At 34.1% G+C, this 13277-nt stretch overlaps 4 protein-coding genes across 4 annotated transcripts; 3 read left to right on the forward strand and 1 right to left on the reverse strand.

The window, feature by feature from the left end:
• Positions 1-85: 85 nt before the first annotated feature.
• LOC104748057 (uncharacterized) lies at positions 86-1891 on the reverse strand. The gene is made up of 5 exons (XM_010469750.2): positions 1693-1891; positions 1041-1176; positions 859-928; positions 692-776; positions 86-579 (listed from the first exon to the last, which is right to left on the reverse strand). Exons 1-5 carry the CDS (start codon positions 1849-1851, stop codon positions 223-225), a joined length of 807 nt encoding a protein of 268 aa, XP_010468052.1. The 5' UTR covers positions 1852-1891; the 3' UTR covers positions 86-222.
• LOC104744889 (DEAD-box ATP-dependent RNA helicase 50) lies at positions 1741-5495 on the forward strand. The gene is made up of 8 exons (XM_010466011.3): positions 1741-2460; positions 2548-3476; positions 3582-3776; positions 3856-4043; positions 4177-4390; positions 4488-4619; positions 4718-4893; positions 5004-5495. The coding sequence occupies exons 1-8, from the start codon at positions 2196-2198 to the stop codon at positions 5239-5241; spliced, it is 2337 nt and encodes a 778-aa protein (XP_010464313.2). The 5' UTR covers positions 1741-2195; the 3' UTR covers positions 5242-5495.
• A 2315-nt stretch (positions 5496-7810) lies between these two features.
• LOC104748058 (uncharacterized) lies at positions 7811-9572 on the forward strand. The gene has a single exon (XM_087489658.1). The coding sequence runs from the start codon at positions 7834-7836 to the stop codon at positions 9535-9537; it is 1704 nt and encodes a 567-aa protein (XP_087345784.1). The 5' UTR covers positions 7811-7833; the 3' UTR covers positions 9538-9572.
• A 2615-nt stretch (positions 9573-12187) lies between these two features.
• LOC104744888 (putative defensin-like protein 73) lies at positions 12188-12924 on the forward strand. The gene is made up of 2 exons (XM_019236900.2): positions 12188-12345; positions 12469-12924. The coding sequence occupies exons 1-2, from the start codon at positions 12273-12275 to the stop codon at positions 12609-12611; spliced, it is 216 nt and encodes a 71-aa protein (XP_019092445.1). The 5' UTR covers positions 12188-12272; the 3' UTR covers positions 12612-12924.
• The last annotated feature ends 353 nt before the right edge of the window (positions 12925-13277 follow it).

Here is a 13277-nt window from a genome sequence, read left to right on the forward strand (position 1 = left end):
TACCTTCTTAATATATATGTGCAGAGCGTATATAACCCCTCCATAATGCTATTAATTATGTACTAACTAGAGTCTAGAGTAAATATTGGATAAAAAAAGTTTCGTACTAAATAACAGTAGTTAATTAAAAGAAGAAGAAAAAAAAAGTTTGATGGTAATGCAAATGTGGTTTGTTTCTCGTGTCTCTTTTCACCATTGTTTACATGACCAAACATCGTTTAATTATGGAGTTTCTTCAACTACATATTCAACGACTCTCTCATCTTGGTGTGTAACCTCAATTCCGTTGTCAAGCTCTATTGTTAGATCTTCGTCTTGTTTGGTGTCATGTGTTTGTTCACACATGCTTTCTACCGTTTGTTGATCAACATCTGGTTTTGTAACCGCCTCTTCATTGTCATGGTGCGCAGCATCCGCAACAAGTTTCTGATCAGTTTCGCTAACACTTTCAATCCGAACCGATGATCTTTGAGATACACCTCCATCAGTTTCATTGTTAACATCATCACGTCGAACCGATGATCCCTGATGTGCAAAAGTGACGGCATCATGTCGTATGTTTGGTTGATACCAGTTCTGCTGCGTCATGAATGGTAAACCATATGAGCAACAAATCCGCAGTAATACCATTAGTAATATTTGAAAAGAGTTAATCAAAAATCCAATACTATATGGAAACATAAGTTCTAACCATGTGTGTTGTTGGGTAAGCTCCGTAAGGATTATGATATGGATTGTGATACATGTAGTAAAAATATTGTCCTCTAACGTGATCCCTGTACATATTAAAAAAAGAAAAATCCAAAGAAATTAGATGAAAACAATATTCAGTTTTAAACAAACTTATATTGAACTTACCAGACAGGGGGAGGACAAAATGGAAATGGTTGCTGATATTGATGTGGTGGTCTCACCTGATTTAAAGATCCTGAAAATTTAAAAATTATGGAAAACATAAATTTATTTGAGAAATTTTCGCTACAGCAAAAAAAAAAAAAAAAAAAACTCGAATTAAAAATAGAAGAAAAATTAGAAGAAACCAGTTTGGTTAGGAAGGTTCATGTTTTTCTTTGCAGCACCACGAGTAGCCAAATTGCAATTGGTTGTTCTCCCATCAATGACCGGGGTCGGATTTTCAAGAGCTCTAACTGCAGACTCTGTCTCTTTAAAAGTAACCTAAAATTTAATATCCCAAAAACAAAACAAATTTTTATAAATAGAGTGAAATTTTTGAGATTATAAAACATCAAAAGCATTGAAGATATAAAAGATAAGTACAGAAAAAAAAAACATGAGAATATAAACTCCAATATAAACGAAATTCTTATGAGAAATATAAACGAAGTGTTTTTTTTTTTTTAAAGTGATTGGATATTAGCAAAAAAAACCCTAATGATATCTCTAGCATTAAATATCATATATACAAAACGTTTTACAAATTTTAACCTACGAGGAACACGTCTTTAATTTGTTCAAAGGATATCTATAACAATTAATTAGAAGAAAAAAATCGTATTATACATACAAACAAACGTGAACATAGTCACAAGGCACACAACAACAAATATACTTTTAAAAGATATATCAAACCTAAACATGAGAAAGTACGTAATTCACAAGAAGCATGCAAATTGCAAAATAAATTGTTCATCATATATGAAACAGAATTAGGGAAAAAAAAAATATACTTACAAAACCATAGCCTTTGGATCGTACAGGATTAGTTTCACAAACAACGTTAGCATCAATCACTTCTCCGAATTGTTCGAAGTGTGTTTTCAAATCTTCTGCTGTTGTTCTCCATGTTAAATTCCCAACAAAGATCTTATTAGGCTGATTCGTTTGAGACATGATGAATGAATGAAGCTCTCTAAGAGAAAACAGAAGTTGCAATCGTTGTTAAAGAGGAGTTTAGTAGTGGTATTTATAACGAGAGAGATTAGGTAAAATTAGAGAGATTAGTTTCCTAATAGAAATATAAGTCAAATATTTAGTTAACCTTTTTTTTTTTATTCTTTGACTCTTTTTTTTTATTTCTTTTTATTTTGGGTTTGGGTAATGTCGTCTCCCTCTCTGATATGGCCTTATCTAGTATCTTCTCTACACCTTTACCGTTTATTTTATTTTCCCACTCTCTCTACTCTCCTTAGCTTAGAAGAGGCGAGAACAAAGGAAGAGTAAGAGAAGAGGGAGAAATGTTGGCGAGAGCTCCACCACCGTGTTTTAATTTTCCGGCGAGGAATAATAATAATATCTGTAATCGGAGTGAGATTGTTCGGTTGTTTCGTAACCGCGGAGGCGGAGGAGTGGTAGCTAGTGGTGGTTTCAATCGGCGGCCGTTGGAAACTTCGAGCTCGTACGACGATTCCACCGACGACGGATTCGTAATCATCAGTGCGGCGGATAAGGATAATGACTTTTCTCCTCCTCCTCCGCCTTCTTCCGATTCGATTCCCTCAGGTAATAATATCATATTTGGTTTGATTCTTTTGTTTTCCTCCTCGAATTGTGGTTTTTGTGATTGATGATTTGATATGGTATTTGTAGAATCTGGGAGAAGAAACGGTTCGCGTTCGAGAGGTGTAACTGCTAGTTTCGGAAGGCTAAAGGCTCAGAAAGTGAAAGCTCTTGTTGGAAAGGTAACGCAGAAGAAGCAGCATATGAGTCACAGTGAGGAGGACGAAGATGAGGATGGGGATTTTGCCTCTGATGATGGGGATTTTGCCGAGGATGAAGGTTTTGTTGGTTCATCGTCAATTCTTGATTTGATGAGGAAGAAGCTCGCTATGAAGGCTATTCCTAGATCAGGCAAATCTGTTGTTGAGAAAAAAGAGGTTAAAAGATTCAGCAAAGTGCGGGAATCTAGAGAGTCAAAAAGGGATTTAGATAGATTGGGAGGAGATGATGAAGATATTGATGATACGGATAATGAGAGAGAAGGGTCACGGAGTTCATATTCAAAAGGTTATGCTGCTAACTCCAGGGGTAAGGGAGATAGGCTTTCGGTTGCAAGAGATGTAGATCCATTTGAAAGACGTGATAGAGCCATTGATGAGGTTTCAAACCCTCGAAAGTATACTGACAATGAGAGAGCAGGATCACGGAGTTCATATTCAAGAGACTCTGCTGTTAACTCCAGGGGTAGAGAAGATAAGCGTTTTGTTGCCAAAGACTTAGATACATTCCAGGGACGTGATAAAGCTTATGATGAGGTTTATAATCCTCAAAGGTTCAGTAATAACGAGAGAGGAGGATCGTATTCAAAAGGCTCTGCTGGTAACTCTCGGGGTTGGGGTGATAGGCGTTCTGTTGTATATGCAAGAGATATGGACGATTGGAGAGAGCAAAGGAATAAAACCAATGCCACTAGGGAGACTGGCTTTTTTAGCCGGAAAACTTTTGCAGAAATTGGATGTAGTGAAGATATGATGAAGGCCTTAAAGGAACAGAATTTTGATCGCCCGGCACATATTCAGGTTCAAACTTTATTTTCCTTCCTGATAAAATCATCTAGGTGCATGTGTATGTATACAGTTTTCTTATCTGTTATTGTTTTACCATTCTTGTTTACCATGATGCAGGCTCTGGCTTTTGCACCAGTTATTGATGGAAAGAGTTGTATCATAGCTGACCAAAGTGGATCAGGCAAGACACTGTCATATCTTATCCCTGTTATCCAGCGTCTCAGAGAAGAAGAACTTCAAGGAATTAGCAAATCCTCTCCTGGATGTCCTCGTGTTATTGTTCTGGTACCAACTGCAGAGCTGGCTTCTCAGGTTAGGTTAATTCATTGCTTAATTATGTGAATGTTTTTAGCTGAAGACAATTGTTTGATACATATGAAATACTTGACAGGTTCTTGCTAACTGTAGATCAATATCAAAGTCTGGGGTCCCTTTCCGTTCCATGGTAGTGACGGGTGGCTTCAGACAACGAACCCAGCTAGAAAACTTAGAGCAAGGTGTTGACGTTTTGATTGCAACACCAGGGCGTTTCACGTACCTAATGAAAGAAGGAATTTTGGGGTTATCAAATTTAAGATGGTACTTTAAATCTTTCAACAAAGCAAAATTTCCATGCTCTTTTGAATAAAGATCAAATTTAACAAGATGAACATTAACTTCTGTGTTGAAAACGAAAGTTGATGGGGTACAATCTTGGTAACGTGTCTTGCAGTGCCATCTTGGATGAAGTGGATATACTCTTTGGCGACGATGAGTTTGAGGCAGCCCTGCAAAGTCTAATAAACTCTTCGCCTGTTACTGCACAGTATCTGTTTGTTACAGCAACCTTGCCGCTTGAGATATATAACAAACTTGTTGAAGTTTTCCCTGATTGTGAAGTTGTAATGGGACCTCGTGTGCACCGTGTTAGTAATGCTCTCGAAGAGGTTGGTATAAAAAATTAGTGATTGGGAAATATATACTTGATTGCTGAATATTCTTCTTTTTGATCGTACCTACCCAATGTTGAGTTGCTCCATGCAGATTCTTGTTGACTGCAGTGGAGATGATAATGCAGAGAAAACTCCTGAGACTGCTTTTCAGAACAAGAAAACTGCTCTTCTTCAGATTGTGGAGGAAAACCCTGTTCCCAAAACTATCATCTTCTGCAATAAGGTGCCATAGTCCCCCCACCTACTGCTTTTCGCTACTACTTGAAACTTTTTGGACGTCTCAGCAGTCACATGTAGAAAATTCTACCCTATTATTTGCAGATTGAGACATGTAGGAAAGTTGAGAATATATTTAAGCGGGTTGATAGAAAGGAAAGGCAGTTGCATGTCCTACCTTTTCATGCAGCACTTGCACAAGGGTCAAGGCTTACAAACATGGAAGAATTCACCTCATCTCAGCCCGAAGAAAATTCACTGTTTCTGGTTTGCACGGATAGGTACTTCACTTTTGGGTTACTAGTATCATTTTTATGATGCTAATATTGCCTGAACATTGAAAATATTAACCTTTTTTCTTTCTCCTTTTTTCTTTCCGAATCAATGGCAGAGCCTCCCGTGGGATAGATTTCTCTGGTGTTGATCATGTGGTGCTCTTTGACTTCCCACGTGACCCCAGTGAATACGTGAGACGTGTAGGAAGAACAGCAAGAGGGGCTAGAGGAGAAGGAAAGGCTTTCATCTTTGTGGTGGGGAAGCAAGTAGGGTTGGCACAGAGGATAATTGAGCGAAATCAGAAGGGTCACCCAGTTCATGATGTCCCAAACGCTTACGAATTCACAACATAGAGTAACTCTTTCATCTGTCTGCTCCTTCTCCTTACTGCAATCTCTGTGTCAAGTTATGGAGCCGTTCAAGTCATCATGATGAGCACAGCTTTCCTAATGGGTAAGCAAGGGTAATGGTACTTCTTTTTGTTGTTGTTGTAATGTGATACAAGATGGCTAGTGATGCATAAGCATGGCATCCTTGTTTATCAACATGCGGACCATATTTGGTGTATATTCCTTTTTGCAAATTCGAGTTATTGAGTTGTTGACAATTTTGATCGGATATTTAACTTGTTTCTAAATCTCAGGTACTTAAATTTGAAAAATAACTTTGTTATATAAAAGAGCATAACTCAGAATCGTTTTTCCATACGTTGACTAATTAATTAAAAAGAAAAGTTGATTAGGTAATTTTTAATATTTTATAGAACTGTGTCATGTGCCAACTTTAGTAACCAACAATCTTAAAAACAACAAAGCTTTGTTACCGCTTAAAAAGAAAAGTAAAAATATATAAGAGCAGCATGCGAGAGTTTCGAGCCGTGCACCTCTTCCCCACTCAAGACTAAACATAACCAACTTGACTAAAGGAAATTTATAGAAAAAGGGACCGGAAATATATTTATTTTTAGACCACCGCAAGCATAAGACTTTTGAGGTGTATATTTGTCAATTTTAAGAAATAGGGCATGTTTGGTGCATCAACATTTTCAAAGAATAAGAAAGAAATTAAAGGGTTATTTTATTTGTAAGATTTTCAACAGAGATTTTAACCATTTTTAAAGCTTTAAATGATCTAAAGTTTACATTGGGTAAAAAGAATTGAAATGACAGCTGCCTAAATTCACAAATTGGTAAGGAAGTGTTAAACACAAATCCTACGTTTATTTTGGCTTTAAACAGCTGAACTTTAAACAAAATTTACCCAATTTGTAAATTTGTAAGATTTGTTATTTCAGGTAGTAGAATCATAACCAACGCTCATGTCGTTAGCGATGCAACATTAGTTGAAATCCGGAACTAAATACAATGCTAGCGTCTCGACTTTTGGATATGAATGTGACTTAGCCCTCTTGGTCATCGATGATGCTTAGACTCCTACAAAATGTTTGCATTGTTGGATATCCTCTAGGTGTTGATGATCTATCCATAATAAGATGAGTAGTTTCAAGAATCAACATCAATGTATACTCTCAAATTATAAAATAACTAGTTTTTTTGTCAACATAATATATTTTACTAATTGAAAACAGATTTATAGAAATTAAATAAACTACAGTCAATTATTTTATTAAAGTTTGATTAATTAATTTCATACAAAATGTATCTACATCTATATTTACAATTATAAAAAAATTATAGTTTTAGTTGCAGCAAATTTATTACAAATAAGATACCTTTTCTTTACTATTTTAATAAATAAAATTAATTGAAAATTGTGTGACAAAAATTTTCAGTATTTTTTTTTTCTTAAAATTCATAACTTAGCATATGAATATATAATTTCATTAACAATAAATAAATAGTTCTAAATTAACTATCTTAATATTATTAATATATTTGCTTATAAATTAATTAACTATAATATGTATTATTTCTTATTTATTGTTTTTACTATTCAAATATTTTTTATTATATCAAACAGTTATTTCATCAATCAACATAATTCCGCACCGTTTATTTTATACAAGTTCCACAAATATATTTTTCTCGCATAAATTGCAGTTGAACATTAACATAATATTAAATTATTTGTTACGCACCACTAGTCATTGTTTACTCGTGATCCATATGGTCATTTTATAATTGAAAGATAAATTAATAAACAAAGGAAGTAGCTTTGAAATTGCCTACACGCAGCCAGGCTCCAAGATTTAATAAAAACAAAGACTTAGCCGTTATCCCGGCTAATTCTGCCTTTTAAAAGAAGAATTTCCCGTTGTAGTAGTTAATGATTCACATGCCCGTTGGAGTAGTCTATACATTTTTACTAGTATGCTTATTTTGTTTTAAAATTATAAGATAATCAGGGTTTCCTAATCTATAGATTTAAAATTTAAACTGAATACTGATAATATAAATATCAAAAAAGTAAAAATAGGAAGACTCTAATTTGACGAACTACAATAAGAATTTCATTTCGAAAAGAAAAAAAAAAACATCATTCAATCTAGCTGGATTCTTTAATCCCTGTAGTACGTTCTACTTTTACAGTTTATGCTATAATAGTATGAAGTATGGGCGAACAGCTTAGCGCGAATAGCGATAATTTCAAAATAGGATACGGGCGGATCAAGAAATATGAATGCACACATAAACGCGGATCAAGACTTATTTTTCTCATTTTCTTTTATTTGGGTTACTAATTCAACATACACGACAAAAATGGCCTATTGATAAATTACTATATATATAATGTTGTAAAATTTGTTACGATGAGCTGGTTCTGTCGGTAAAGTCAGTGACTGGTTTAGTGGATCATATTATATACGTACTATACCTCAAAAGGGATTAAAAAAGGAAATGAGTTAGCAAATAAGTAGATAAACTTACTCGAATCTTCTGACTTTTACACACCCAACAAAAATCTAGCCGATCACAGACCCACCAATGGACGACCAACCAAAGCAAAAAGTGAAGATTCCTTGCAATCACATGTTAGACTACATACAATTGAAGAGTGGAGGATGGCCCGGATCATTTGACTATGATGTAAATACTTGCGCAGGATGCGATGAAGACTACGGCTACTGCTATTGGTGTCCAAGCTGCAGTTTTCGAGCACATTCCGAATGTATCGAGTGGCCAGACACCATCGACCACCCGTGTCACTCAAGACATCCTCTCAAGAAGGTCTCTCCAGGGACAATTGACTATACAGATGGCAAATGCCATTTTTGTAGAGAAAAACTTATTGATCCCATGTATCATTGTTCCTTATGTAACTTCAGCATAGATGTGAACTGTTGGAGGCATCCACCACATCGTACTATATATCAACCAAAGAGCCATGACCATGCATTCACGCTCATGCCAAGAAAGATCACCTTCACTTGTAATGCATGTGGGATGGTTGGTGACTCTAATCCTTACTTTTGTTCTGAGTGTGGTTTCATGCTGCATAAAGACTGCATCGATTTGCCCCGAGTCATAAACATCAACCTTCATGACCACCGCATTTCTCGCACTTATCATCTCGGCCACGGAGTTTGGGATTTGTGTGGAGTTTGCCGCAAAGAGATAGATTGGAGTTTTGGAGCTTTCACTTGCAAGCGTTGTCCTCATTATGTTGTTCATCCAAAGTGTGCGACAAGGAAAGATGTGTGGGATGGAAAAGAACTCGAAGATGTGCCTGAAGAAGAAGAAGAAATTGAAGATCCATACAAGTTAATAAATGACAAAGAAATCATTCATTTCAGTCATGAACATATTCTAAGGCTTGGCGATGATAATGTTGTCACCGTATACGAAAAGCTGAGGTGCGACGCTTGCATATTCCCCATCAATTCTGATATATTCTTCAAATGTGTGCAATGCGAGTTCTTCCTTCATAAAGTATGTGCTAGTCTTCCTCGGAGGAAACGAAGCATCATGCATACCGACAAGCTCAATTTACGGGTTAAGGATAAGGCTGCAGGCAAGTATTTCAAGTGTACATCATGTGCCAAATTATTCGATGGCTTCAGGTACAAAACAACGTTTAATAAATTTGATGTGCGGTGCGGCTCTATTTCTGAGCCTTTTCACCATATACTGCATCCCCATCCCTTATACCACATCTTTTCACCAAAGGGAAGTTATAAGACTTGTGGAGCATGTGACAAGCCAACACAGTACGTCTTAAGTTGTACTGTTTGTGAGTTTACTCTAGGAATGGATTGTGCCACTTTACCAAATAAAGTGAAACACACATGCGACAGTCATGATTTATCGTTGCAACATGGTGCTCATGATCATGAAAACTCCAAGGGTCAGTTGTGGTGTGATATATGTGAGAAAAAGATGAATGGAAGCGTATTGTTTTATGGTTGTGATGATTGTGGATCAACTCTCCATACCAAATGTGTATTCGGGGATATGTATTACTTGAAGCCAGGGAAACGATACGGCGAAGCTGAACTAGTTGCCAACGATGGTATGACTAGACCTTTTTGCATAATGTGTGGAAAGCGTTGCAGGTTCCCTTCTTTCCTTAAAGCTACTTCTCCAGATTCGACTGTTGTTTTCGCTTGTTCAATGGACTGTGCATACGATAGCATCTGGAAGGAACGCCCCCACTTAGTGGAGAAATGGTTTTATGAAGTTAATCATTAAATGTCTGAAAGGTTCACAAGGCACAGAAAAGGGCCATGACGGCCGACGGGAAGCTAAGATGTTTTTTAATCATTAAGATGTTTTGCTTTGCTTCATATATTAGTTCTTTCTTTTCTTTTTAGTTATTACTAGATAATCTCCCAAGCAAATGCGCAGATTATTGTATAATTAAATATATTAATTAATTTAAATTTATTTGATAATCATTAAAAACTTAACAAATTAATTTAAATGTCATTAACTTAACAAATTTTTATAATAATGTTAACGATATTTAAATTAATTTGTTAATTTTTTTTAATGATTATCAAATAAATTAATATAATCATTAATATATTCGTTAAGTGAGAGTTAAGAAAATTTGATTTGATAATTATATTACAATTGTTTTTATATTCCCCTTAATTTAAGTTATATTGCTAGGCTTCGTTTTAATTTTTCATCCTTATAGTAAAAGCTAGAAAGAAAATGAATATCAATTTGCTTTTTTATATAGCAAAATCCTTAAAGTACATATTTGAATTAAATTTTAAAATAATGATTTTTATATATTTATATGTTGAATCACAAACTAAATATAATGATGATATTCTAAAATATATTTATTACAATTTTGTTGGAGGTAAGAGAGAGGTAATAAAAATTGATTTGATAATTATATTACAAAAATTTCTTTCATGAGAACATTTCAAATTTTAAGAATAAATAAATATACATGAATTTGTAAGAACTAATCAAACATAAAGTAAAGAATTAAGGTGCTTTTTTAACTTAGTTCCCTTATTATGAGATGGTTATAACCAAAATATTATTATGGTCATCAAAAATTTATTATATTTATTAGAGCATTCACTATCTAAAAAATCTCAAAGGAAATTAAACAGTTTTATTGAAATAAACGTAGCTCAAGAAACAGAGTCTAAAGTCCACCAGCTCAATATATTGTAGGTTGAAACATTTGTGGGCAGAGACTCTCACACGTCTCAAATGCTCAAACATCCCCACAGTGTTTCATCCAATCTGTTAGTGGTGTATCAGTGACTTTAAATCATTCGCTTCAATCTTATGGGAAAATTTCCATGCCATATCAACCTTGCCCACTTTATACCAACGGTATCTATCCATACATACCAATGTCGGCATCAAGAGAGCTGATCATCAAGCAAAGATAGAGCAGAATCAACTCGGCCCCTCCCCAAAACAATGTTGTAAACAGATGAGCGGGGTTGGTTTATATCATATCCTAACTCCTGAAAACGTAAGAATATCGGACAAGAATTCAAATAACTCTCTCTTTTATTAGAAAATAAGTTCTTACAAGGTTTCTCCTTTAACTCTATTTTCTAATACTATTAAGTTCTTTAGCCTCCTTTGAATCTTCAAGCTATTCTTTTCTTAAACTTAAGATTCAATGCAAGGATCTCTCAATCTATGAAGTGCTGATCTTTTTCAAGACCCAGCCTCCCCTATTTATACTAATTGGACTTAGCCACACAATTGGCTAATTTCCAATTCTAATTAAACTAGGAATTGTTAATTTCCTTTTTCTTTATAGTTTAGGAAATTAACAATCTTTGTAAAACTTCCTTTTATCCTTATAACAAGAAAGTCTTTACTCTCCCAGAAACTTCGTCTTGCTTCATGTGACTTCTCTTGACTACCTTAATGGATTTTCTCTTTTGATTCTTTAATCCTGTTGATCTACATCTTGTACTACTTTTGTTTTAGTACAACACATTTGTCAATAGATGCATCTTCAACTCCTGCATATTTGCTGAACGAGTGTCAACATCATATCAGAATGATCAACTGCTGAGAAAGCACCCATAAGAGTTGTATAACCTTAAAAAGCAGGTCGGAACTTGAACTTCCTCATCAACTGCACAACATCAAAACTTTCCCTAATTAGCCTTACCATAAATAAAAAAAAGCTCAGACTGATTTATAGGAAAATGGATTCATACAACTCAGACTGAGCTATTTTTTCTCTGTTGTTGTTATTTTTTCCCCTCTTTTGAATGCTCCTCTTTTGAATGCTCAGACTCGAATAAAGAATCATCTTAAAAAGCAGAATGCATTCTCTCTGATTCAAATAACTCCTCTTTCTCCTTAGCATTCAGCTACAGAAGAATGCCAAAAAAGCGTGAAAACATACACATGGCTTGCGGCATAAAGTCTGACTGACTGAACCTTGAGATTTATTATAATTTAGTCCAGATGATGAATTGATGATGATTTGAAGGCTCTTTCTTTGTCGCCGCTTGTTACTTTTGTACTTTCCTAACCGCACCAAACGAAACGAAGTGGGATGCAAAGTTAGAACTTCTCTAACTTAAACAAGACACAATTAAGGGGGAAAAAAAAAACTTGCGATCCAAATAAACCTCTTGCCTGTAAACACAAGACTTTAAAACAGTGAAAATTACCAAAACAAAAATAAAACCATTTTACATGTAAAAGGATTTGATGGAATCAAAAACTCTTTAGATTTGCAATTAAGTTTTTGAAATGTGCCATTTAATTATTAATAATTAATACAATTCAGATTTAAAAGTTCTACTATCTAAATATAAATAAATAATAATAAATATCTTTGGATTGGCAAAAACTATTTAAATGTCTTAGTTGGTGAAAACTAATTTACATCAGATTTTGTTTGAGTGGCAAAAAACCTTATATAAAGAGCTCATAAGAACAGATTTAAAAGCAAACGTGATATATTGGCAACAACGAAAATGAATTGCAAGATTGGATTCATGAGCTCCATGATGATTACTTCAATAGTCATCCTATTTCTCTTGGTTTCAGGTTAGACTCTTTCGATCGTGTCTGTTTTAATAGCAAGCTAAGCTATGAGAAATATTAATAATGTGTTATCGTAACTCAAGTCTTATTTTCTTTAAAATTGGTATTGGGTGAAAATTAATGTAGGAAACGGTGAAGCTCTACCCAAAAACTGCATTGGATTATGTAAAATGCTTTTTGACTGTTCGGCCGCTTGCATCAGGATGGGATATACAATGGGCCAATGTATTGGCTGGAAAACCCCCGATATGTGTTGTTGCGACCATTAGACCATCCTCATTTCACAACCCCTTCAAAAATGTCTTTATTTAATTTTATTTATTAAATCTTAAATTAAATAAATTAGAACCAATTAAAATATGGCATATTATGTAAGAGTGTTTTCAGTAGAGTCTTAAATGTCTTTCTAAAGACATTTTTATTTCTCTCTTTTGATGAATTTCTTTAATCTAATATTAAAAAATTAGGGAAGACACCTCATGTATAACCAATGGAAGTGCTCTTAAATGTTTCGTATATATATGTATTTAATGTATACCAACAAAATTTATTAAATTTATATGAAAATAAAATATTGTATAACAAGAGCGTGTGAATTCTAACAACTTTGATTAATTAAAATAATGAAAAAGAAAAGGAAAAAACAAAAAAGTAAAAATAATTTTGTATTTTAAGTAATAGTTAATTCTAATATATTATAAGGACACCATTAGTGGTGGTTCTCTTAATTAAAAACTTAAAGATAATAATAAAAAATAAAAATAAAAACTAAGAAACGTTGCTTCTCATAGAAACGAAGAATCGTTACTCTGGACAGATGACAGCCTTTAAATAAGTTAATTTTCTTTTTTTAGATTTCTTATTTAAATATATAATAATATTAAAATAAAATAATTAAAATATAGTATGTTGAGCAACTATTCATCGTTGCTGGA

The sequence above is a fragment of the Camelina sativa genome, chromosome 15, assembly GCF_030686135.1.
Source record: "Camelina sativa cultivar CO46 ecotype springtype chromosome 15, ASM3068613v1".
NCBI classification, from domain to species: Eukaryota; Viridiplantae; Streptophyta; class Magnoliopsida; order Brassicales; family Brassicaceae; genus Camelina; species Camelina sativa.

Excerpts from the sequence above, each read along its gene's own strand:
- LOC104748057 (XM_010469750.2), bottom strand. The coding sequence starts at position 1,851 with ATGTCTCAAACGAATCAGCCTAATAAGATCTTTGTTGGGAATTTAACA. Across the intron at positions 929-1,040 it reads GAACCTTCCTAACCAAACTG|GATCTTTAAATCAGGTGAGA; the intron begins GTTTCTTCTAAT and ends TTAAATTTTCAG. Across the intron at positions 580-691 it reads CTTACCCAACAACACACATG|CAGAACTGGTATCAACCAAA; the intron begins GTTAGAACTTAT and ends TTCATGACGCAG.
- LOC104744889 (XM_010466011.3), top strand. The coding sequence starts at position 2,196 with ATGTTGGCGAGAGCTCCACCACCGTGTTTTAATTTTCCGGCGAGGAAT. Across the intron at positions 2,461-2,547 it reads TTCCGATTCGATTCCCTCAG|AATCTGGGAGAAGAAACGGT; the intron begins GTAATAATATCA and ends TGGTATTTGTAG. Across the intron at positions 3,777-3,855 it reads CTGCAGAGCTGGCTTCTCAG|GTTCTTGCTAACTGTAGATC; the intron begins GTTAGGTTAATT and ends AATACTTGACAG.
- LOC104748058 (XM_087489658.1), top strand. The coding sequence starts at position 7,834 with ATGGACGACCAACCAAAGCAAAAAGTGAAGATTCCTTGCAATCACATG.
- LOC104744888 (XM_019236900.2), top strand. The coding sequence starts at position 12,273 with ATGAATTGCAAGATTGGATTCATGAGCTCCATGATGATTACTTCAATA. Across the intron at positions 12,346-12,468 it reads CCTATTTCTCTTGGTTTCAG|GAAACGGTGAAGCTCTACCC; the intron begins GTTAGACTCTTT and ends AAATTAATGTAG.